General features: G+C 38.8%; 1 protein-coding gene across 3 annotated transcripts in view; it reads right to left on the bottom strand.

Moving 5' to 3' along the window:
- The window catches only part of PPP3CA (protein phosphatase 3 catalytic subunit alpha), a 304,076-nt gene that overhangs the window by 6,327 nt on the left and 271,528 nt on the right, over positions 1–26,221 (bottom strand). For all 3 annotated transcript variants that reach the window (XM_045792535.2, XM_045792517.2, XM_045792526.2), the window contains 2 exons: positions 8,590–8,674; positions 1,904–2,001 (listed from right to left, as the gene is read on the bottom strand). In XM_045792535.2, coding sequence (XP_045648491.1) covers positions 1,904–2,001; positions 8,590–8,674 — 183 coding nt within the window. The remainder of the gene's footprint in view (positions 1–1,903; positions 2,002–8,589; positions 8,675–26,221) is intronic.

Raw genomic sequence — 26,221 nt, 5'->3', positions numbered from 1 at the left:
TAAAACTTTAAGCAGTTTCTTCTTTTTGACGATGTGAAATCCAGATGGTGGATTTTGAAATTGTTTGAATGGAGAATGGATATGGTTTAAAATACATACTGAGTTTTCAAGTTCTCAGGACTAATGAGGTCCCAGCCCTGATGTCTGTTATATGTATATGTGTTTGTGCATGTAGGAGTTCAACACAGGATAACACAAACCAATGGATTTAACATAAAGTAACAGAAAAGGAAACCAAATAACCTAAGTTAAAATACAGATGCAAATCTAGACACAAAGAATTTTAAGAACTGAAATGACTTAAGTTCAAAAGTAAAGCAAAAATCTGGAACCACACCAGCACCAACGTATCAGGAGTATGCACACTGCCCATTATTAAACGTGTCCTTCCAAAGCAAGTGTGGCCCATAGTCTCTGATAAGACACTCGCTGTACTTTAAAATCTGTTTATCAGAAACTATGCAGATTTTAGTCATTTAGGTAGTTGTGCATTTTGTGCATACAAATGATCCATTTACTTTAATTTTTTTTAGAGAGCATGTTTATTTTGGTGGGAGAAATTTTGTTTTTTTTTTTCTTTTTAAGTTATTGGAATAATTTTTAGTTATAAATTCAAGGGGAAATTTACTTCTATGTATTTTCCTATCTTCACTTACAAATCTGTGTCTTTTTGTGGAAACCAGAAACACTGATTTTGGAATAAATTCATGTGAAAATACAGAAAATTATAGTGATGCTGAGCATGACTGTTTACGTAGAAGAGGTGTGTCTAAACCACGTAACCCTAAGAATACTTAAATCTTCTAGATTGAGGGATAGAGAGATAGGAAAAAGAAAAAAAAAACACAAAAAAAGATTCAGGGAAAGATATGGGAAAATAAGCAAGAGGCTGAGATTAGTTTTCAAAATGTTATAGTGGATTTTTGTTTTGTTGATTTTACTCATTGATTTCATTAAAGTCTAATCTAATAGCAAATTTTCATCATGGATTATTAAAACTAGACTAATAATAGTATGAGTTAAAATAGATAGCAAGGTAAAATTCACAAACATAGAAGAATGTGTCGTGCTGTCCGATGTGGTGGCCATTAGTCACATGTGGCTATTTAAAGCAAATACATACAAATTTAGCTAAAATAAAAAATCCCGTTTCAGTCTCTCAGTTGTACTCGCTGTATTTCAAGCGCTCTGTAGCCAGATGTTGCCAGTGGCCTCTGTACAGATACAAAAATTTCCATCCTCACAAAAAGTTCTACTAGACAGCACTGGTCCAGAAAGCTACACATTTTAATTAAAAAAAAAAATCTTTATCTTAAAAGAAATGTTTTCATTCTTTTTCAAAAATAAAATGTGGTTCTATGGTTCTACTCAGTCTCTTATGTTTTGGATGGAGAAATCAGAGAAAAGACAAATATGACTCCCAACTTCTGTTCAAATAGGTAATGAAGTCACCCTTGTGATGTCCTTCCGTTCTCCACTCCATCTGGACCTACGGACGTGTATTTACGCGTGTGTTTATTTTTTCAATCAAAGAGATGGCCAGAACATTCAGCAGAAACGCAATTTAAAAAGTCGCTTTTAGCGGGGGAATGGCTCAAAGCTGTCAAAGCTCTCCTGCGTGGGCCCAACCTCAGTGAGTGGTCCCCGGCCTGCAGGTGCGGTGACTGTGTACGTGGGGGGATGGCAGGGTGGCCAGTGGGTTGGCGAAGACTGCAGTTCAGGGAAGAGGGAGCTATTCTGTCAGTCGGACAGGACTGGTTAAACTGATGTGTGGTTTCAACCCTTCTTCCCACTGTGAAGAGCTGAAGACCGAGGCCGTGCTTATGTGGGTGAATAAATCAGGGCTCTAGTGACCCCGAGGCCTGAGCTGCCCCCCCACACTCGTACTACTGGGCCTGCTTACCGCTTTGCAGTGTCTGCTTCCCTCCAGAAAGCACTCCGCTGGGGAGCATGCCCGTGGGGGTCAAGCCTTTCAGCGTCAGCACACTCTCGCTCTCTTCTCTGGAAAGGCACAAGGGGAGGGAGGGCATTAACTTTGATATTCTTTCAAAAGAAAGGGGAAACATGCAATAGTAGAACTCGCATTTGCCTCTATCTGGGCTCCCTGGATTTTACTTTAGTTCAAACATACTGTGCTTGTATGCATTCCTATAGAAGTCATGTCATGTTAACGGACAGGTTTACAATTATACACCTGCACGGGCTCCGCCTCTTCCGGGGCCTGAAGATACTGAAAACAATTCACATTTTGTAAGCAGGCATCACCACACAGAGTGTTTGCTGCGCAGCCCCCGTGACACCCGTAAATATGTTAAAAATGAGCCCCGGAGAGTGCTCGTGGAAGTTTTCCAGCCAAGGCTCAGCAGAAATAAGTGGAACTTATTTTTCTCAGGAGAGAAAACCAAAGATTATATATGAGAGATTAAAACAAAACAAAACAAACAAACAAACAAACAAACTTCGCAGTTTATGGATTAGAGAACTAGAAGTTACATTCAGGGGGCTATTAAGTAACTTTGCCATCACATGGTAAGTAGACAAATAATGACAACCAGCCAGGAAAGCAACTGGTAACATTTCCCACCTTTTCTTTTCAGCAGTGTTTTCCCCAACTGATTTGCTAATAGAACATTACTGTATTACTCATTGTGATGATTTAGTCTTCTGTACATCGTCATTTCAATGTTATTTATTAGTCACAGCACTATTAATCACTTTGCTTTATTAATAAATCATCATGATTAAATAACCATGAAATAGGCATATGCTCATCCCTTTCCACATAGCAGACACTGTAATCCTAGTGATCAGAAAGTGTTTATAATACAAATAGCTGTACACACAGATTTAACGTTTACAATATGTAGATCTACCAAAGTCCCGTTTTATGAAACTACCTAACATGACCCAAACAGTATTCTTAAACTACCCCCCAAAACCAGCTACTTCCACAACCTTTCTTCAACTTCATCTTTTCGTTAAGCTTCAAGAATCGTTAAGCTAATCGTTAAGCTAATCGTTAAGCTTCACTCCTGCCCCGCCCGCCTCCTTGCACCTCCATTCAATTGGCAAACCTTGAGGGCTCTACCCTCAAAATATTTCCAGCACCTTGCCACTTCTCCCAATACTACCACTTCTCTTTTTAAAACAGCTTTATGGAGTAGGATTAACATCCCATATAATTCATCCATTTAAAGTATGTGATTTAATCAATGTTTTCTTAGTGTGTTCACCTAGTTGTGAAATGATCATCTTAATCAATTTTAAAATATTTTCATCGCCCCCAAAAGAAATCCCATGTCCATTAGAGTGGTTCTGCATTTCTTTCACCCTTATGTAACCACTAATCTACTTTCTGTACATTTGCTTCTTCCGGATGCTTCATATAGACGGAGTCTTACAACATGTAGCCTTTCGCAGCTGACTTCTTTTGCTTCCCACCAGCACTTCTTGCCTGGCTTGTTTCAGCAGCTTCTTTACTGGTCTCCCTGCTCCATTCTCATCACACTCTCTGCCCCCATCCGGGTCTATTCTCAGGGTAGCAGATGGGCTGGGCCTTTTAATACAGATGCAGATACTGCAATTCCTATTCAAAGCTCTCCAAAGGTTTCTCCTCTCATTAAGGGTGAAAGGCAAAATCTTTAGGTTTGACCACAGGCTTTGAAAACTAACTCCTAACCCGAGCTCTCCTAACCTCACCTGTTTGCCAGACTCTGCTTCCTACCAGTGTCCACTTGCCTTATTTTCCCTCCAGCACATCTGGCACACCTCGCCTCAGGGCTCTACCTTTGTCTGGCACACTCTCCCTCCAGTGTCTCCATGGCTCACTACCTCCCTGCCTTCGAATCTCTGCTCCAGTACAGCCCTCTAAGTGAGGACCTCCTCTAGAATGCTATTTATATACTCCCTATCTCCCTTTGATGATTTTATTTTGCCTAAAGCACTTATTACCCCTGAAAAACTACACAGATTATTTATTTCATTGTTGTTGTTGTTGTTGTTGTTAAGTATCTAAACCAGAACAGCACCTGGTATATAGTCCACATTCAAAACACATTAGGAAAAGAACAAAGGGAATAGAATAGCAGTGTTATCCACATTTGAGATTTCTATATCCTATACTGCAGTTGACTTAAAAATGTGAGGTTTAAGGTGGTCATTAATCATTGTTTGTCCTCATCTAGGTATTGCAACCTTTTCAAGCTTCTGAAACCAGTAGAGGTCAACATAAGGAAGAAATATTTTAAATGCTAATATATGGACTTGGAAATTGGGAGTACCTCTAAAGAAATGAACATGTCTTTTTCTTTGCATTCATATTCGAAATCAGGCTTCCTGGCTTCTTTTTTCCTTTGGCACTCAAGGATATGCCTCATCTCCCTATATTCTGATTGTTTCTCTCGCTCCACACAAAACCCAAGCTCTCATAGTTTCTGGCAGCTTCCCCATTCCTCAATTGCAACCACGTCCACTGAGTTCTCACTCAAACAGACACCTCTGCTGTTCCTCCCCTTGATGACCACGCCCCCCTTCTGGAAAGACTGCCCAGATCTGGAACACTTTCTTTCCTGGTTCTCCTCCTCCTCTGGCGTCTCCTTCTCAGTCCCTTTTGCATGATCTTTCTCCTCTGGCTCCACACCTGTGTTTTCTAAAATGGAAGCTTCCAGACACGTGTGGCTCTTACCCACTTGAAACCTGACTTGAGATGTGCTGTACGTATGAAATGCACACAGGGTTTCATAAACTTAATGCAAAAATAAGAAGGTACAACATCTCCTTCAGGAGTTTTATACCGACTACACATTGAAGGGATAAAATTCTCAATGTATGTGTTAAATAGAAGATATTCTTCAAATAAATTTTACCCATTTCTTTCTGCTTCTTCACTGTGGCTTCTAGAAAATGTCAACTTACAGATGTGGCTCACATTCTATTTCTACTACAAAGCGCTGATCTAGAGGATTCTTACCCTTTTCCCCTATGTCCACTCTCTTTCATAGCGAGACCATCCACTTATGCTGCTTTAGTCTTGTGTCCCCTCTCATGACAGTATTTCCTACGCTTGTCTCTCTGTGAAGCTCGGGGGCAGAAATCCTGCCTGTCTCTGAATGCTTATGCCACCCGCATCCCAGAGGAAAACATGCCCAATTCAATTTATCGTAGTCCTCCCCCAAAACACCTGTTAGATATTTAAATGGAGAAATACTTCCTCTTCCTTAGATAACAGCACTATCATCCTATCCATCACAGAGGCTAGAATCTCTATGGAATATTCTTAGAACATTTCCTCGCCCTCATCAGCCCTTGTATCAGTCAGAATTCTTGGAGCAAATGACAGAACTTACTCTGGCTAATTCTGACAGCAGAGAGATGTACTAAAGGATATGAGAGAGCTCACAGATCCAGAGAGCCAGACTGGAATGCTTTGCAGCCCAGAAAAGTACCAGTGCCGATCTATGCTGTGGAATCTCCTCTGCGAAATGCTGCCACCGCTGTTCAGAGCCAACCCCTAAGCTCACGCTAACGCTGTACAGTGAGCCCCCAAAATGCTGAGAAAGGAGTTCTTCTGCTGGACCCTCAGGTTTCACACCTGAGAGAGGAGACAGGAATCACCTTCCCCTCTTCCTGACTTCTCACGATGCTCATTTCGAAACAGAAGTTTTCTGGGCATTCATTTGATTGGAGGTTCGTGGGCAACATGCCTGCACCTTCCCGGCCAAGGCCGCTGAAAAAGAGTTTTCTGATTCCCTTATACTGTGGCAAATTACCACAATGTAAGGGACATGCTGGACAGCTATACCTGACAAATTTATACCACCGTTCACATCCATTCATTACATTTTAAAATTTCCAGCTTCACAAATTCCTTTGTCTCCTATAGCCTAATCTGCTTGGATTAGTTCAAAAGCTTCCAAAATGTCCCGCGTGCCATCAACAAGTCATCTAGTTATCCAGTCTTCAGGCTGCCACTAGCATCTAATATCTAAACATGGGTTTGAGCATGCCTCTCATCCTATGAAAACCGTCCTGTGACTCTCACTGCCTCCACGCAAAAGATTAAACGCTTTGCCATGACCATGCTATTCAAGGCTGTCAAGGACCTGGACTTAAATACATTTTCAGCTTCACTTTTCACTAGATTCCTCACTTACCTTCATGTCTTAAGACCCAGCTCTTTTGAATACTCAGAATTCACCGACTACACCGTTCCAGACACTCACTAGTGCTGCACACTGAGTTCGGACACGTTGCTTCACTTGCCAGTTTGCCGTATGGATTACTGTCAAATGCATACAGCAGGAGGCAGGGCACCTGGCACTTAGCAAGAACCCATAAAGCATTGCTCGTAGGTCCATGTGACTGTGTGCTTGATGGCTTCTCAGCTCCCAGACATGCCTGTCCCACAATTCACCGCCTATGGAATCCAGCCTATCCTTCACAGCGCTCCTCCAATGTCAGCCTCTTCAGGAACAGTTTTTTTGTTTGTTTTTTGTTTTTGTTTTGTTTTCAGGAAATAGAACAGTTCCGTGGACCCTGTCCTCTTGCACAGCAGAGCATCTCTTCATGTATTTAGCACACACTTCATTGTCTTATATCAGTTTAGTGTCCACAAGTCTGTCATTCCAATCTGGTATTCATCGCGCCTCGCTCGGTATACTGTACACGTCTAACAGTCATTACTTACTAAGCTTCGCTTTCTTTTCTCAGGCTGGACAGCTACCCCCTGCATTCTGCAGATTTAGTATAGTTGTTTTTATTATAGGAAAGCAGTATAAAAGACCTTGCTTTTATTTTCCATCAACGTATGCAATTTCCGTCAAGTCATTGATCCTCACTGGGGGCAAATGGACCATTTCGCAGCTGGGAATAATTCTATCTTATTATAGGCAGGGGACTGGAGGGACTTTCCAATTTTGAGACCTACCTATGATTCTATAGCATTCCCCTACCACCCTCATATGGTTTGAAAACTAACGTGGATGGAAACAAATTTTTATATTAAGAAAGACTTCCCCTTTTTCCTTAAATATACTTTCACTTGGACATTTTGGAGCTGTTTTTACTTCTCCCCACAGAGACTTCAGATACAAAAAAAAATCAAGAGTGTTTATTGGTAAATGTGAGGCGTGATAAAGAAGCAAGCGATTCTGTGGAGGTACCAGTGGCCCTCTGATCTTCATGTGGTCTTTTGCTTTCACAAGACATTTTTCCAGCCACACAACCCCCCTCCTGGCCCTCAAACTGCTTAACTGGTTTCTATCTAAGAATCTTCGCACCTGCTATTCCCTTTGCCTTAAACACTCTTAACTCTGTGTCTTCATGAAGGTCACCCCCACACTTAATTACTCAAATGCTATTATTCAGAAAGTTCTTTGCTGGCCACCCACTGAAATACGTACCTCATCTCCCACTTGCTATCCCCCATATTGCTTTTTCTTTTCATGGTACAGAATCCATGCTTTAAGTTTATATTCATTACTGAATGAGTGAGTGAGTCTTGAAAATTCAGTCAGGAATATAAAGCATTAGAGCACAGGCAGCCTCATTCCTTAGGCTGTAAGGAGCAATGATGCTCTATTTTCAGCTCTCACCTGACTTTTCAGGATTTGGCTGGCCAACGCGGAGCTATTATTGACTTTGACTGGGTGTCTTTAAGAAAGGATGATATTGCCTTCCATCTTTCTCACGGCTCCCTGCTTATGGCAACAAGCTATTTGGTTACTCTCTAGTGACTCTACCAGGAGTAGACAAGAAACAGCAAGAGGAGAGATCAAAAGAGCCCATGTAGCTACTCTAAGACGAAGAGTTGAGACAAAAAATTGGCAAAAATTTGGTTATGAATCACACAATTGGAAATGGTCTGTTTCACAAGGCATGCCTATTTATTCTTATTAATGAGTAATTGTGAATTGACCATATACTCCTCACATATAAATATGCCATATTTCAAAGCAATTTTTTCAGGAGAAATATGTGACTTTGTCTTACCTAATAGTAGATAATAGAATTTAAATAAAGAAAAGTGTATTTAGTTCTCTTCAAAAAACATTTGTTTTCACAATGCAGGATTAATAATAACATGATTCATGATCTATTTAAAAACTAACTACTGCATGGGAATTGAAACATTAAATAATTATTTTTCTCTCAATGACTTACTAGAACGATACAGATTCCCAGGAACAAGCTCAATGGTTAATGTTCGTTTCCTGGAAATTTAGTGAAATGCACCTGATAAATTCATCTTTTTACCACAGAGCCAGAATGAAGAATAACATGAATTATAACAGCTTTCTTATTTCACTACAAGTTCAACTTACTGTGAAACAAACGTTTTAAAGTCCAGCAGCAAAGAGTGATAAAACATGAAACAGCCTATTTTGAGGCTTTCTCTATAGAAATAATTTGGTATATTTCAATTTGACTAAGAAAGTGAAGATCAAACAACCCCATGTAAAAGAAAAAAATAGCTGAGAAAAAGCAAGTATTTTCTCATAAAGTACTTAAGTTACCAGATCATAGTATTAAAATGTTTAGTAAGTGACACATAATCACATTCAAACAGAAATACCAGAACAATGATCTCACCTGAGAACCGAGAACACTCGGGCCATTTTGCCTATTGCTCGGATCTTGTTCCTTATCACCTCCTTCCGGGCTGCGGCTGTTGCTCCTATATTTTAAAACAGAGAGTTAAGTAGTCAGTGCCCGTTTATCTAACTGTAATTATTTTACAAGTTTAGATATGTAACCGACTACAGTAAGCAAAACCATCCCTCGCCCCCCCAGTGGATTTATCTCTGGATTAATTTTAAAAACCTATACAACTGGCCATTAATACTTGGGTGTGGCTCTTGAGAGGTCTCCAAAATGCCAAAGAGCAACTTTCGAGATTTCCAAGGGGAGGTGGGTAAAGAGAAAAATCATGGAGCTGACTGGGTAGGTTCCTACCCTTCTCTTCTGATGCAGTTCCCTTCTCTTCTGTTTATACAGAGAGAGTGCGTATTGGCAAGAAGAATCAAGTGAGTCACCAGGATTTTCTACTCATTTCCGGACCCCATGCTGAGAGGACTACTTTAGGAAACTGCTTTTTCGAAAGTTCTCCCTTGAAGTGATCAAACTAGGGAGTCTGAACTCCCTAAGTTCCCTGAAACATCATGGATGTTATTAAAACATTTGTTTTATCACTTGATAACTCTTTCACCTTCTGCTGGTTCACAAGTTCTAGAGGGGAAAATGGAAAACCACTGCATTGGATTTAGTGACAGATGGTAGCATGGTTTGTATTTTAGTACTTATGTAAAAAGTTACATGCAAGTCTGTCTGAGTAACTTCTACCACTTACTGTATTTTCCAAATGAAAAAAAAAATCAATTGACGCAAGTTATTTTTACCGTAAACATTTTATCATGTTTTAAAAATCATACTATATGATCTTTAGTGAATCTCTTTTATTTTTTATTAGATTCCCAAAGCATGTTTGGAGAAGTGCAAATCACAGGAAAACATCTCTCTTAAGATTTTTATAATCCAAAGTAAAGGGGCTAAGATATCTTTTTTAATACAGTATATGGGACTTTGTAGAAAGTGTTAACACAAGAAGATTGTTTTTTTAGTTCTACTTCCACTAACGGAAATACAACAAAATATTCTTTTGAGATAATATCAGAAATGTTCCTAATCCCGATGAACAATTTAAGTCAGATAATCTGTTCAGAGACTGCAGCCCATGAGTGCTAGCTGGTGTAAGTTTTGGTCTTTTTAAATCTGTGATAAGGACACGCTTTCTCACCTTTTTGGAAGGAAAGAGTTCTGCTTTTTCTCTCAGCGGGCTTTTAAGAACGTGATTTGGAATCTTTTTCATTGTTTGATGAGAGTCAAACAATTAATCACCACCCTAACATTTCTATAAGAAAGAAAACTCACACCAACACACACAGTTTTGAACTGTCTGTAGGAAAAACCCCAACAAAACAAAAAAAAACCTCTGCTTTTCTCTCCCCTCAAGGAAATGGGCCACTTTCTTCTCCCAAGGGGGTTAATGTGCCAGAAGTGCTATTAGGGCACACCCACCTCACACACCCACAGGTGTTCCCCAGAAGGTGTGTACCAGCGAGCTGGCTTCTTCACCTTGTCTCTCTGACCTGAACACAGCCCATATTTTTGACCATTTCTTTAAACTCTCTTGTGGCAATCCCAGCATGGCAGGTATCTCCCAACATACTGACTGGCAGGACTTAACTCCTGGCAGCTATTCTGCCTGCAGACAGGTAGAGGAAGTTTAAATGCATGAGAGAAAACCACTCTTCAATCCAGTTTTTCTAATGTTAAGTGGAACCATGGATTCTCATTTGCTAGGTTCCTTGAATTACACGCTGTTGGCCAGAACATTTAAGAAGAAAATGGTGTGTGTGCTGGATCCCTGCCTCGACCTTTATCCTGGGTTTCGAACAATATTTATTATCTATGATCTGTAATTAAGATTCCTTATACAATAAATCCTGTCCTAGAGACCATCTAAAAGTCTGGTGTCCCTGTGCTTGCGTTTTAGGTAATTCATGATCAAGAAACTACTAAGGAACATTTGTTAAGAAAAGAAACAAAGTGGGATGGCAATTAGTCTCCTTAAGGTGGCTTTTGTCTTATCTATATATTTTCCGTTACTCCGTTACATTCTGCGTTCAGTCTACCACCGTGCTATTTCCTACTCTAGAGCTAGTATTTCCAGTCTGTTTGACCCAGTCCACTCCAAGGACATGAGATGCTAAGTGAGGGAAAAGATTCTGACCCTCTTTCAACACACAGCATGGCCAGATCATAAATGCATCCAACAGACATGAAGAATGTAAAATGGGGCTGAGATCCAAAAGGGGTGACTATATTTAGAAGCACAGTAAGAAAAGCAGCAAGAAGGAATAGCTGGAGATAAAACTGTATATATATAAGAGAAATGAGAAAGGGAAAACAAAAAATGGAATAAGTGAAAACTATATCAGAAGGATAATCTCCCAGACAATTTTCTATAAAGGCCTTGTAAAAACCATAACCAGAGGAAAGACAAGTAAGAAACTAAGTTGGAAAGGGAGGGAAATAAATTATATAAGCTGTCCTTTATAGCTTAGTAGTAGCTGATTCTCAGAAATATGCTCAAATAAATTCTGAATTTGAAATGTTAAAATCAACACTTTGATCGTCAGAGCCAGTCTGTCATTCCTCATTTTTTTCAGATCAAATGACTTACTGAAGAGCATGTCCCAGATTATTCTGCTTTATGTATTCATAGGTGTACTCCCAGTAAATGGAGATTCACAGTGTGTTACAACACTTTTTTTTTTTTAATCAGAGAGAGAGAAAGAGAGCACAAACAGGGGGTGTGGCAGGCAGAGGGAGAAGAAGGCTCCCCACTGAGCAAGGAGCCCGATGCCAGGACTGGATCCCAGGACCTTAGGATCATGACCTGAATCAAAGGCAAACGCTTAACCGGCAGAGCCACGCAGACGTCCCGACAACACTTTTCTTAACGGAGAACTGCTGTCTGTTTTTAAATTTCTCAATAACACAGATAGGTAAAAAGTTTTACTACTCTTTTTATAAAATTAGAACACATTTACTCAAAAAATCAAAAATAACCTAATCATAAACAGTGGGAAGAGGCATTCAAAATGAATATCTCTTAAGGTAGAGATTGCCTTCAATATTTTCCAAATATTCAAAATCAAAATGAAACTAATGCCACACTTGGATAACCTCACAAAAATCTGAAATACTCAAATAATGTTTGTTCCACTGCAAGCCCTCACAGTCCATACTCTACAGAAGGACCAAGGAAAAGGCACGTTTTTCAGAATTTTACTAGTTGCAAAATGCAACTACAATGTCACGTTCAACATACTTGCTCTCTTTAAGTCATGGAAATGACCACAGGAGCTCAGATTAAAATTCAGCATATTAAATAATGAAGGCACATAAAATACCTTTTACATTAAAACTGAAGTAACTATTTTTCATTGAAAAGAACAGAACATTTTAACCCGCAAGCCCCAAACTGAAAGGCAACATTTCACATATTTTAAAAAAAAATTGTTATTTTAAGTAAAATTTCATTTTGCGTTTCCATTCTGATAATTATCACTTCTTTTTTGAGCCCCTCTCTGTCTCAACTGTTAAGTTCTAATCTTCTTTTATGCCTGGGGTACGATGCGACTATATCCAGAAGCTAGGCAAGAGGCTAATGTACAGAACAAGGGACTCTTCAAAGATTTGCTTTTAACACCTGCCCTTTCTGACCTTAACTTAGCCCCTCGCCGACTTCTCACGAAGTCGGAAAGGTATGCATGACAAGCGGCTTGCTGAGTGAGTGCTGCAGCCCCGCAGGGGGGATTTCAGCCTCTAAGGGGACCCAGAACGTGCAGCACCATCACTGCACGGAGGGGCCAACTGGTAGGGTGAAGAGAGATTCTTCGCACGTGCGGTGTCTGCCACACATCACTCGTGCTGTCATCCAGCTCACGGCTCCAACCCGGTGCGCTACTACCGAGGAGTCCTCAGTGTTAACTGAATTAGAGCACGTGGGTAGTGCTACATAGAATACAGTATTACCCAGATCATTTATTCATTAAGCGTTCTTGTGACTCTTATCCCTTTTCGCCACATGCTAATTGCCAGCAACAGAAATACGAATAAGGCATGATCTCCGCTGTGAGAAATCTCGTGCATGACAACAAGAGAGCGTGACAGAGTGTTAGTAGCAGTGGTGTGCCCCAGCTGGCTTGTGTCCACTAGTGAGAGTGACAGTAGACTGAGCACATCTCTCTCTCTCTCTTTTTTAAGATTTTATTTATTTTAGAGAGAGAGAGCACGAGCAGGGGGAGGTCTAGAGGGAGAGGCAGAGAATCTCAAGCAGACTTCCCACTAAGCACAGAGCCCAACATGGGCTCAATCCCAGGACCCTGAGCACCTCTCTTCTTAACTCCATGTTGGCAGCCCGACATCAGCGGTAGGGAAGAGAATATATACTATGGAAATCTGCAAATGCCACAAACGAGGGCCATTTTCCCCTGGAAGATGGGTTGTTAAAGGTATACCAGTATGCCACTGAAAGCAGGTGTTAATTGCCTGGAGGCATGAGAAAAATCTTCACTGACATCATAATAGTTAAAGGATCTCGAAGGATAAGTAAGAGTGAAAGAACAAGGAGAATGGGTATTCTCCGTAGAAGAAGGATGTGCAAACTTTTGAAGGCCACAACAATCCATGTTATATCCAGTGCTGGGTGATAAGTCTGGTGTGAATGGAGACATGCCAGGGTGAGGATGGGGGAGGGAAGCAGGGGCTGCCTAGGCAAGCGTGTAAAGGGTGAGCCCTGCAGTACATGCGGGCAAGATGTTTACGGACTAGCATACTCTCAGTAGAGAGTAACAGAACGTCCTCTGTCACCTACCTACCCAAGAAAGAAAGAGGTGGGCTGATAGGTAGAGAGGTAGATACGTGGCAAAGTAAATAGAGTGAAATGTTAGTTGTAGACAGTAGGTGATGGGTACATGGATATTGACCACACAGCTGTTTAACACTCTCGTATGTTAAAAATATTTTCATAATAAAATGTCAAAACAACAAAACCATATTTGGAAGAAGCTTGTTTTTGAGGGAAAAGAGAGTAGCTTTGAGAAGAGAGGTGTCTCCATCCCCCCCACCCCTTTGTGTTACAGGGGTGCAAGAGCTGGCCAAAGGAAGCAATAAAGGGAAGTTCTCAGCGCGGCTACACGCACCCAGTCCCTCCTCCAAACAGCTCCAGGAGAAAATTGGCCTGGTAAGGTTTTGTTTTATATGCTCAATTCTACGGATTCTCATTGCTTTTCTTACCTTTTGGTAATTGTAAGAAATGAAGATGTTGAGCTACATAAAGATTTTATACTCACACATCTTATAAAATCGGAATCTTTTCATATTATTAGAATGTGAAAAAGCTCCTTTTCCAAAAAAGCAGAGAAAAGTGAGGTGTTTACTCTTTAATGTGAACAGTAGCAGAAATTCTCTACCTCATTATTACACTGACCTCAATTTTTGCTATTATTTAGGCTTCTTTCTTTAAAAGGCTTTTAATACAAGTATATTCATAGCATATATTATTAAAAAATATATTCTATATAAAAGTGTGCGTATACACTAACATTTTGCACTTTTTTCAAAGGAAAGATATTTTAAGAATTATATATTGCAGGTAGGCTTCAAATTTCTACCTTTTTGATTTAGAATCTATGAAACTAATAGAGAAAAATCACCATTTTTCTAAATTTGTTAAAAATTAACAAAATTTATTTCTGTAGGAAACTTATTCTATTTGAAAGTAAAATTTTATCATGGTTCATTACTATTAAGCAGAGTTCAGATGTACCCCCAGATTGTATTTTTCATTAAATAGAGCAATTATTGAATTTGAATAAAGACTACTGATGGAATGAAGCATAAGATGTTGAGACAAAAAATATCTTTTGTTGTGTTCTATCAAAGACAAAGGTTTCCATCCAAAATTAGCACCTTTGAAATACAAGATCACATTCAAAGAAGAGTCTTCAGATGCCTCTAAGAAGTTGCATCATTTGTCGTTTTACAGATGATGACGATGAAATGATAAGTACACAGACTATCTTTAGGAGAACACATGTCCCAAATTGGCCCCATAAGACTGTGAAGCCAAACCACGTGCTATAATCCCTAAACCTTTTTCTTTCTTGTCTTTTCTTTCCCTGACCTAGTTTAGCAATAACAAATCTTGAGCTTCTGTATGCAAATGACGTGATGCTATCTATACGTTACTTAGATGTCCACCTGGCTTTGCGCTTGGCTATGAGTGTGACAAGCACTTTACTACGTTTGCCTACCCCGTCAGGCACTTGAGTGCTTGGATTTAGGGATAGCACCATCAATACTGAATAATTGTCTTCACTCTGACAGATTGACTTTGAAACTGTAGCTTTGAATTTTTTTACTCCTGTATCTACTAAAGACTGTCTTCCAAAGTATATTATTCCCACCTCCAAATTTAAATAGTTGTAAAGAATATAATATCACAGGCATTGCCATTTTAAAATGAAATGACTGTATTACATTTTTTTTTACTTACGGCATATAAATATCACAGCAATTTCATCCCACCATCATCCATTTAAAGAAAAAAAATCCACGAACAAGATACTCATTGACACTTAGAAATCTTACGCGAGTCCTATTTTTCTTTGAAATTGTATTTCCATTTCCATTTTCCTGATTTTACCTTAGTGAATTACATATTTATACTTTAAAATAGTTTTATGACTACATTGTACTTTATTATCAAAAATATGTTTCAAAATCTAAGTTAACTGTATTTTTTAAAAAGATTTTATTTATTTATTTTTGAGAGAGAGAGAACACAGCAGTGGGAAGTGGCAGGCAAAGGGAGAAGCAGGCTCCCCGCTGAGCAGAGAGCCTGATGCCCACTCGATCCCAGGACCCTGGGATCATGACCTGAGCTGAAGGCAGACTCTAAACTGACTGAGCCACCCAGGTGCCCCTAAGTTAAATGTATTTTTAAAAAACTTCCTGACACAATGAAGCCCTTCAAAAATTCCTTTGTAATCAAGATCACAATTATTAGTAGTACATAATTGAGCTAGATAGCACAAATCTATGATAAATATTTAAAAATATTTAAAAAGCATTGATAATAAAGTTTTATTGGAATGCATCCCTTATTAATAGACAAGGATGGGAGGGGTTATGCAGCCTTGCTTAGGGAGACTTCCTAGACACTGAGTTTCCCGGCATCTCTCTGTTGGTACTCCAATACTAAACATCTCAAGGCAAGGTTCACAATGGTGAGGTCCTGGGAGACCTACGCCTTTCTGTTAAAATGAGAGAAGGGCGACTGAGAAAGAAGAGGCAGAAAAGGAGAAGCCACAACGAGGCCTGAATCCTCCAGCTCAGGAGAGTTTTAGGAGGGAGGACATCTGGAAGCTGAAGATGAGAAATGGATTCCCTTGAAATTCCCTTGAGACATCCTTGGTATTACAGTACAAATGTTCTAGCATGAAGACTGGTGCTCTGTCAAGAATGAGATTGTTAGTTGCTGGAAGAGTTCCTTGACTAGCCGTAACTTGGAGATCTGCATTGCTCCTCCACTTGACATCAGTGCTGGTAAATCCTGTCCAGAGAGAGTGTTAGGTGCTGGACTTCACCAAACAGCTCGTGTAGGTTACTCTGTGAGGCAGGAAAACACCCTCAGGATCACAGATTTTAAAAATTCCTGCAAAACTTCATCTTTTTGAAGATCATAACCTAAAATGTTTGGAATACCTTTTTAATTTTGATTCTCATTCTACCATATCGCATTTCCATAGGTGATAAAACGGGGATATAATGGCCACTCACTCCAAATTCACTCCAAACCGCATATTTTGAATTTTTTTCCATATTTTTTTTAGTTCCACTAAATCTCAGCACGTAATAGACCCTGCAATTGTGTAATATTTGGCATAAGACGATTCTGTTTTATATCCGATTTTGAAAGCAACAGAAGATCCTTTAAAATATATTTTTTCTAAATAAAAAGCCTCTTCTGTGTAATGGACTCTAAGAAAGGCCAGTACAGCCTAGATCTTTTTTATTCTCCACTTCTTTTTTCATAAAACATAAATGAATTATTTGGATAGGAAATCTTAAAAATGTTCAAATTACTCCCAAATGTCAAATAACTGTCATTATTTGGTTATCCTATGTAATTAACAGTTACTTCTGTTTACAAGCTTTAATTTGATTCCGTGGAATTTTGTTCTCTGAGACGCTTTGCTCCATCTGCTCAGGGATGCCTCAGTAGAATCATAGAAATTGGCTATATGCATAATTCTAACTTGGGTAAAAATTAAAGACCTTACAGTAGATTAGAGAACTTCTGTTGATTTTTTGAGACGCCATCACATCTTCAAACTATGCCTTACAAAGAATATTTGAGTTGATTTATACTTACCAAAGTAGAAACTAATGGCATGTGAAACCCTAGTCAGAGTGACCTCTTTATCATGACAGAAACACATCAATTTTGTAAACTGACAAGTGAAAATCAAAGCAAAATGAAATGAAATAATAAAGGTCAAGTTAATAATTTAGACTTATTGTCTATAGGATGTTTAAGCTATCCAGGATTGTTCTGGCTATAGGTGAGGATGTAACAGTTCAAAAAGGAATATATTAAGGACCCAATTATGCAGGCGTGTGAAATGCCAAAAGATGCATGCACTAGAACTGAATTCTGGACCCTTATGGATCTATACAAATGCTAGAACTATACTTAAATTATCTAAACTAAACTAAATTTATCTCTGAAATGATACAAATTAAGGGGGGAAATGGATAAATAGAGTAAAATATTATGTTTCATGGTCCTGCGTGTCCTACGTTAGATAGACAATTAACTGAGCACCATCTGACCGCACAATACAAGAGCAGGCTGAGAGAAGTAAGGTTAACTCCTTGGTCTGACAGTGGAGACCCCCTGAGGCACAGGCGTGTATTCAGCTTGTCTGACACAGAGCCACTCAAAGGTCTTCTGATGCTATTCAAGACCTAGGTGGGATGTTTTGCCAGCACACGGGGATGCAGTGATGTTTTGCCCAAGAAAGAGAATAAAGAAATGAGCATTAGGTTGTGGCCAATGATCAGTGCACAGGCATGCAGAGGCGACTTAAGTGAGACCCAACCAACACCTAAAGATATTATTATCTTATCAGAGGAAGGGGATATGCCAATCAAAAATATCCCGGTGGCCACAGAGGCAGAGTACAGAGGAGAAGCTGAGGCAAACATCTGAAATGCCTAGGGAAGTACTGTCCAGGGAGCAAAGGCCTTCAAGAGTTCTGGGCCTAGCACAAGACTTCGGATCATAAATGGCGGGCTCGTTCAATTCCCTGAAGGCCTGAAGACATTGGCATGTGGGAGGTAGAAGGGAACAGTGGTGAGGAACTTCTGGTTGGGAGTAAAAGACCTAGGTTGGAGTTTCAGCTCCTCCACTCACTGGCTGTGCTGTCCTGGCCAGATTACTAGGTTTCTTCACAATCATATTTCTCATCTATAAAGTGAGGAAAGTTCAAAGTGCTTTATTTACATTATTTCACATCATCTTCACAACAACCACAGGAGGAAGTACTATTAGTCTCCACCGCCCTTACGATGATTCTAGGGAACAGAGATGGTAATTTGTTTGCCTAAGGTCAAAAGCTGAAAAGTGCTGACCCAGAGCCCAAATCCATTACAGTAGCAGGCCCACTGATTTACTTCCTAGGTGGGTGGAAGAATTAAGTGAGTAATGTGTTCATTCGCTCTTAACGTTTAACAAACATGCGTGCCAGATACTATGCTACCGGCTAGAGCACTTAGCACAGAGCTTTGGTTCATGACAAGTACGCAGAAGTGTTTGCTATTATTATTAAGAAGAAGGAAATGCTGAAATGCTGGGGTAGAAGTGGATGTTCCAGTTCTCTAATACGCACACTTCTCACTGTAGATTAAAAGATTGACTGGGTGAATTTGTTAATATCAAGCTCCCTAAGTTGGGGCCTCAGTTGTATTTTGTGCCAACCAGGCTAAAGGCTGGGCCCCAGATGATGGCGAATTTACTAGGGGAAAATGCTGGCAGCCTGCACGCTGCTGGTTTCATTTTTCAGGAAAAAGAAAAAAGAAAAAAGAAAGAAAGAAAGAAAGAAAGAAAGAAAGAAAGAAAGAAAAGAAAGAAAGAAAGAAAGAAAAGAAAAAGAACCACTCCAAAAAGGTGGGCTGACCAAATAGAAACAAGATTTCTATTTCTGTGCTGAGAAAAAGTGGAAGAGAAGTTTTATAGTTTCTCATATAAGTAAAGAGGAAGAGCAAAAACAGACTACACTCATAGAAAAATATTTTTAAAATCTAGATTTTCTGAGCACTTATTTAACTTTCACACAGAGCCCTTAGACTTGTCATCAGCGATCAAACAATTAGCATCAAGAGTGTTTTACAAATGTTGGACTCACAACTCCGTCTGCAGTTGCTCAATTACCTAATTATTCTCATAGAAGTACAATCTTCAGGTAGACAACTTGGACCCATAAAATGCCTTAGTACAAAGAGAATCATGAAATCTCTGCCAAAAATACAAGAAGAATTATCTTTTCTTAAGCTATCACTTTTCAGCAAGCTGACATTACCACTAGAGTCCCTTTTGTGAAGAATGCCTCTTTCACATGCTCGTTACCTCAACCTTGTTTGTGAGAAGTGATGTTTTTCCAAAATATAGACATACTTATAACACAAAATCTTTGCCTTCATTGAGGAAAAGAGCCTCTACTTCAATTCCTTTCAAATAAAGAATATATTCAGGTTTAAAGAATACATTCAGGTTTACAGAGCACACACTTTTTTCCCTTCTTATGATGCAACATGGACTTTTCTCAAATACATTCAACTGAAGTGTATGCTTAGGTATGAAATAGCTAATGTTTAGTGTAAGCTGGCCAATGTCACCGTTAGTTGGAGGAAGCCTCAAATACTACAAAAATTAATGATTTTTAAACCTGTGTATAAATACTGTGCCTGTGTAAAATACATGTGTCTATGAAAATACAGTATAAAATTCGAGAGTATTATCTTACTCTGAGCATAATATTCTAGCCAATGGTGGACGCTATCCAACCAATTAACTATAACAAGGATAAAGCTGTGTTTTCATATTTACTTTGTTCTGCAAAGTCTGGCTTCTACGTAATGTGAAAATCCTGCTAGGCAATAAAGAAATACATTTGTGGAAAATCGTGGTAGTGCAATATAATGGGAAAGCAGTACTTTCAATGTGTGTTGTTGTATCATTCAAATTAGCAACTTAAAGGAATTTAATTATTGCAATCAAATATGATAAGCTAGACTTGATGATACTGATTACAATATGATGGCTAACCAGGCACCCTGTATGATAGTCAAGGCCCCAAGACATCAATAGGCATAAATATGATGGGAATTTCTAGCCTACTACTTAGTAAATCCCTGTGTATTTTTTAGACAAGTTTCAATTTTAATGATATACTGGATATAACTATTTGCTTCCTTTTTATGGCATAACCATGATTAAAAAAAAAGCAGTTACCTGTACCATAAATGGTACAGAATACAAAGGATACATTTATAGTGACAAAAATGACTTACATTCTTAATTATAGACCAAAATATGAAGTAATGGACAAAAACATCAACACTAAACTGGAAGGTAATTAACAAAACCCCGAGGAAAAAAGAACAAAACCTTTTACAAAATACTGAGTAATTTTTCTTTCTATGTATGCCTTTCCTTTCTCCAGTGACCTCACTCAAACTCAAATATTATAAAAAAGATAAAACAACTTAACCCTGGTAAACTACTACCTATCTTTGTATATCATTTCCTAGAAAACTTGCATGGAGTTCTCACATGGCTGGATTTCCAAAAGCAGTAAAATTCATAAAGGGTTTTCTTTTCCTACATAAAGGGTTTTCCTTTCCTTGTCAGAAGTAGAAGACAAGAAAGATGTCCTCTAAATTTTCTCCGTTAGTTATCAAATATTTTTGTCCCAATTCAGGCTCCCTCCCTCAACCCTATCAAGCCTCTGTAAGACAACAGATTTAAGGGGCGCCTGGGTGGCGCAGTCCTTAACCATCTGCCTTCGGCTCAGGGCGTGATCCCGGCATTCTGGGATCGAGCCCCACATCAGGCTCCTCCGCTATGAGCCTGCTTCTTCCTCTCCCACTCCCCCTGCTTGTGTTCCCTCTCTCGCTGGCTGTCTCTATCTCTGTCGAATAAATAAATAAAATCTTTAAAAAAAAAAAAAGACTACAGATTTAAAATCAATTTCTTGCTGCGCGAGCCTCTCAGCTCAACGAAGGCAGAAACCATGTGTTTGCCTGCCATTGAATACACAGAAAAAGATATTCCATGAAGAAATATTTTTACAGAGAACTAAAAATATATAAAATAAAATAAAAATATAACACGATATGAAAATTGAGGTACTCTGACTTTTATTTTTTGGCTGTTTGCCAATGATTTCTATTTTCTTTTTTAGCTATTATAAATACCACAGCTAACATAAACACCTCTTTTCAATAATCTGATATCTGACAAGCATAGTGATGTCCTGTTATTTCATGTTTTGGCCAGACTTACATCTCAAAGTGATTTTTCTGCATGTGGTGCAAATATTTTTAACAGCTGCTGCCTGAACCCGCCACACGATCCAGGTCCTTTCTACTTGATCGCTCCTTCTTTCTCCTTCTCTAGTTTGTCTTTTTTCCCCAGCTTCATTAAGGGCTAATTTTAAGGATCGGTCTTCAATTTCCTAATATTTCCTTTTATATCAGGACTTTGGAGACCCATTTTTCCCAACAGATTCGATTGTGACGTTTAATTCCAAACTTCTATCACCAGCCCAGGTTTTGTTTTCAATTTCCAGGATTCCACTTCCAAACCCCGCTCAGACATTTCCAGAGCTACGTGTGTCACTTTTACTCACACTCGTTTCTCCTGAAACTGGTGAGATTTTCCATAAACGTTCTCATCCTCCTAGACGCCTAGGCCTGAACCACCCAAATCAACTTTTCTTTCCTATGCCTCACTGATCCTAGAGCTGTACGTCCTTGAGCAGCTCTTTGGAATAGCTCCCTTTACGTTTTATTCTTAATACTATCATTGCTCCGATGCGGCCACCTTGACTTCAGACACATTATGAAGTCCCTAATTTATATTCCTACTCAACCTTTGTTCATTCTGCAAGCATTTTTCCAAGCTTACCAACTTCGGGTGATGTGTCAATGTTGACAGAATGAGAATCATACTGCCACTGTGTTCCTTGGAGCTGTTTATTTAGTCATTTAGTATGTTTAAATGTTTCTATTTTGGGGCCGCCTGGGTGGTGCAAGCTGGTTAAGTGTCTCACTCTTGGTTTCGGCTCAGGTCATGATCTCAGGGTCCTGGGATCTAGCCCCATGTCAGGCTCCACACTCAGTGGAGAGTCCGCTTGAAGATTCTCTCCCTCTCCCTCTGCCCCTCCCCCTGCTCTCTCTCTTTCTTTCTCTGTCTTTCAAATAAATAAATCTTTAATTTTTTTTAAATTCTAGGTAAATTTTTGGGTCTTCGGAATTTCTTTTTAAAGATTTTTATTTCTTTATTTGAGAGAGAGAGAGAGAGACAGAGACAGCAGGAGCAGGGGGGAGGAGGCAGAGGGAGAGGGAGAAGCAGACTCTCTGCTGAGCAGAGAACCCAGGACCCTGGGATCATGACCCGCACCAAAGGCAGATGCTTAACTGAATGAGCCACCCAGGCGCCCCTAAATGTTTCTATTTTTTTATGTTGAAACTTAATATTCTCCTTACCCCAAACTGTCAATTATTATAGGACATACAACTTCTTTTTTTTTTTTTTTCAAATTAGGAACCTGAACTATAGGGTGATAGGATGAGATGCAGAGAAATGACAATAATTGCAGCCACGGCTCTGAGTATATGTGCTGCTGCCAGATGCACAAGGCAGAGGGGAGTTTTTCAGATGAAATTTTGTCTCAAATGTTCATCATGGCAACTAAATACAGTTTTGGTAGAAAATAATATAACCAAACCTTCATAGAGGTATTCCTCAGGGACCAATCAAATGCCACGTTAGTGCCACTAATTCCCAACTTCACACTTCAAAAAGTTGCGAATGGCTTTTTTAAGTTAGACAAAAAGAAGTGGGGAGACACTCTGGAACCCACGATATTACATATCAAGAATTAACTAATAATTCAAAGCAGACGATGGGAGCTAATTTTCTTGTATACAATTTAGATGGTTTGGTAGAGGCATGCAAAAAACTGCTCTGATCCCATATTCAGTGACTGGCCTGTGGTTAGCATCAGGATAAGGCAAAAATGTGGATAAAGGATAAGAGTTCCACCATGTGGTTTGCTCTTTAGATGAAAGCAGAGGCATAAATTCTAATTTAATATTAAGTCTTTCCAGTGCAGCCTGAAACTACATTTGGCTTGAAATGTCTTCGTTTTATTATTCTTCTCTTTCCTTTCTTATTCTATGGGATTGCAGTTTCACCTTCACAATTCTGTGTTAGACAGACTTGCCACATATCATAGTCTCAAACATAACTTGTGTATATATGTACATATACATACATACGTATATATACATATATATATGTGTGTGTAACACACACACACACACACACACACACACACACGTGTGATCTCAGAGTCTAAGATTTTAGGACCTCAAAGAAAAATTCCAAATAAACAAATATTTCTAACTCATGAAACTGTCATTTGGTTTCTAATGCTTATCGCTATTCCAGATGTTCTTGTTGTAATAATGAACAATAAGGAAACTTTTGACATGATGCAGAATGCTTGACTTCTGTCAGCTTCCTCCCCGCTCCCTCATTTTGGGATCACTTTCTAATCCTAGGTCTGCAATGAGTCTTCTTCATTAATGAGAATTATCTACCCAAAGGAAATACATCTATTTGGATTTCTTCCTTCTCTAAAATGTTCTGGTGAATAACAACCCCAAACTGAAACCAGACTATAATTTTATCATCCAAAATCAAAAGTAGAAACAGGAAACAAAGACCCCAATACATATAAATTAGATCCTTAAAAGACATGCATTGGTATTAAACGGTTTCAAAACTTTACAAGATAATAGAGGTTTTGTCTTTTATTTTCAACATAAAAGACTCACAGACCAATTTAAAATAGCAACCTTGTTTTAGATAGGCTATCAAATTCCTTTATTCGTAAGGCAGAAGCTAAGGAGGAGAGATTCATGACATGATTTCTACTTAGCAAAGACAAGGTGGGCCAGATCTGCTCAGCTACAACAGAATACTTAACGTAATGAAACACATAACTCCGATCGGAGTAAACGAAGATTAAAGGAATAGAATGAAACTGTTTTATTTGCTGTTTATTTGACTTTCATGGCTAACTAGTGCAAAAAGAATCTACTTCCTTCTTTTATAGTATATTTATACAGAACAAACTATATTATGTTTAAGTGTTGTTTGCTAAAAAAAACCAAACAACAAAAAGGCATCATGCTGTTTCAAAGAAAAGGATTTCAAGCATCGTAATCACAGTTTGTAGAAAGTTCAAGAATCTGAGAACAAGGCAGGCATGAGTTTCAATCCAAGCTCTATTACTTCACCAGCTGTGTGACCCTAGGCTTTATCAATCTCAATCACTTCAATGAAATAGGGATAATCATAGCATCTATATCAACAGGTTGTTTTGAGGAGATAACATAAATCACTTAGAAAACATACTTAAAACGAATGACTGTTAATAATCATAAATTTTTGTTGGTCAAAAAGGTATATAAAGGACTTGGAATAATGTCTAACACATAGTGTTAGATGCTGTCATCGTCATCATTAAATGGTAAAGGGGAGCTGACAGAATCTGAAGGAAAAGCAAATACAATCCCGTAACTTCCATTCCTCTAGGAAATGAGGAGCAGCCCTATTTGCTATAGACTTTATACACACTAAAGAAGTCAACCTGATAGATAAAAAGATAGTCGTGGATTGTACAGGTATCATTACTACCTTTGACTTTTTAGATGTCACTGAACATGGAACAGAATATTGAGAAGAACCAGACAAGTAACTCATGAAGAGATTCCACACCTCTCCACCCCGCCCTTAGAATAAGCAGTCATTTAAGGAAGAGGCTCAGTTAAGTTCTTTGAGGTCTTTTGATTCCTGCTTTCACCTCTATAGCCAGCAAGCCCTGGGATCCTGGTAGGCAGAGCAGAGGGCCGGACCCCAGAGAGACACAGACTGTAGGCTGCGTGCAGGAAGGACTGGGAGGAATGGGAAACGTTATCCTAAAGTTGAAAATAATACTGCACCCCTCATTCCAAAAAAAGAAACTTTAATATACATTCTCAGTAAACTATAATCTCAGAGAGTCAAAGAGTCCTGGAAAGTTTTACAAGTTGTTCTTTGAGCACCTCTGAAGAAATTCATAATTTTTGCATCACGTTATATAAAGCACTAAAGAACATTCTGACCGTTTACTTCAAAGGGTATAATGTCCTAAGTTCAACATACTTTTAATTAATATTTTTATTTCTGTTTTCTTTTTGCTTTCCTTAGAGGGCATATTTATGAGATTTGAGCTAGAAGATCACAGTTAGGGGTCATAGCTGTTTTTCTGCAGGACTGACCAAAGATTTAAGCATGGTAGAATGAATGAGATTTCAGTGGTCTGCTTGGAAACAAAAAAAATTTCCAAATCCCTTGAAAGACATGCACTCCATAATTGGAATTAACAGGCTTAAAAGCAATTGCTGATGAGTAACTGGATGATGATTGGAAGTAATTATTTTAGAGCACAGTAAGTTACAAAATATACCCTTTCATGTAAATGACCGAGAGGGTGGGTAAAGAGAACTCACTATTACTGAAGTAAACAGTGAGTTAGTCTTGGTAATATTTAACTGCAGGAAACACCTGTACTGTTGAAATGTACAGGCATTTTGGCTATAGTAGCTAGCACACAGTAGATGCTCAATATATATTTGCTGAGTGAATGGATTAGTGTATAATTATAGTTTAGTGATTATTAACATATTATTACAGGTCTACTATGCAGAACTATTTATTCTATATGTTACCTTTTTATTGTATTGTCTGTATTATAAATATTGGCCAATGAACTTGACTACAATAGAGATTTGTCAACAGAGGCACATCACCAAATTAATGCTAATGAATCTTTCTTTCGAGGAACAAAAGGACCATAGGGAAAGACATCTATTGAAAAATGTTTGTTGGCTTTTAAGATTAAGATCCTGCCAGGGTGGTATTCTTCCTTTAGAAGAAAAATCTCTGTCATGATGAAAATATTACCTCTTGAATGATATCACTATCTCTGAAGAGTTACTAGGAGCGAACTCTGGCTATAACACGAAACATCTAGAACCCAGATAAAGCACAAAATATCCATTGAACTCCTGGATATTTCAAAATATATCAATATAATTACTGAATTAAGTTATTACAACTATTTGTTAGCTAATTCTAACCTAGTAAATGTTCATGTGTGTGTGTGTGTGTGTGTGTGTGTGTGTATTCCTTTCTCTCCTTCCTTATACATACCCTTGCAATGTGATCTGTGACTAAAGAACAGGATATGGA

Source organism: Ursus americanus, chromosome 8 (assembly GCF_024610735.1).
Source record: "Ursus americanus isolate L20-20 chromosome 8, mUrsAme1.1.p, whole genome shotgun sequence".
NCBI classification, from domain to species: Eukaryota; Metazoa; Chordata; class Mammalia; order Carnivora; family Ursidae; genus Ursus; species Ursus americanus.
This window is presented reverse-complemented; position numbering and strand designations above follow the sequence as displayed.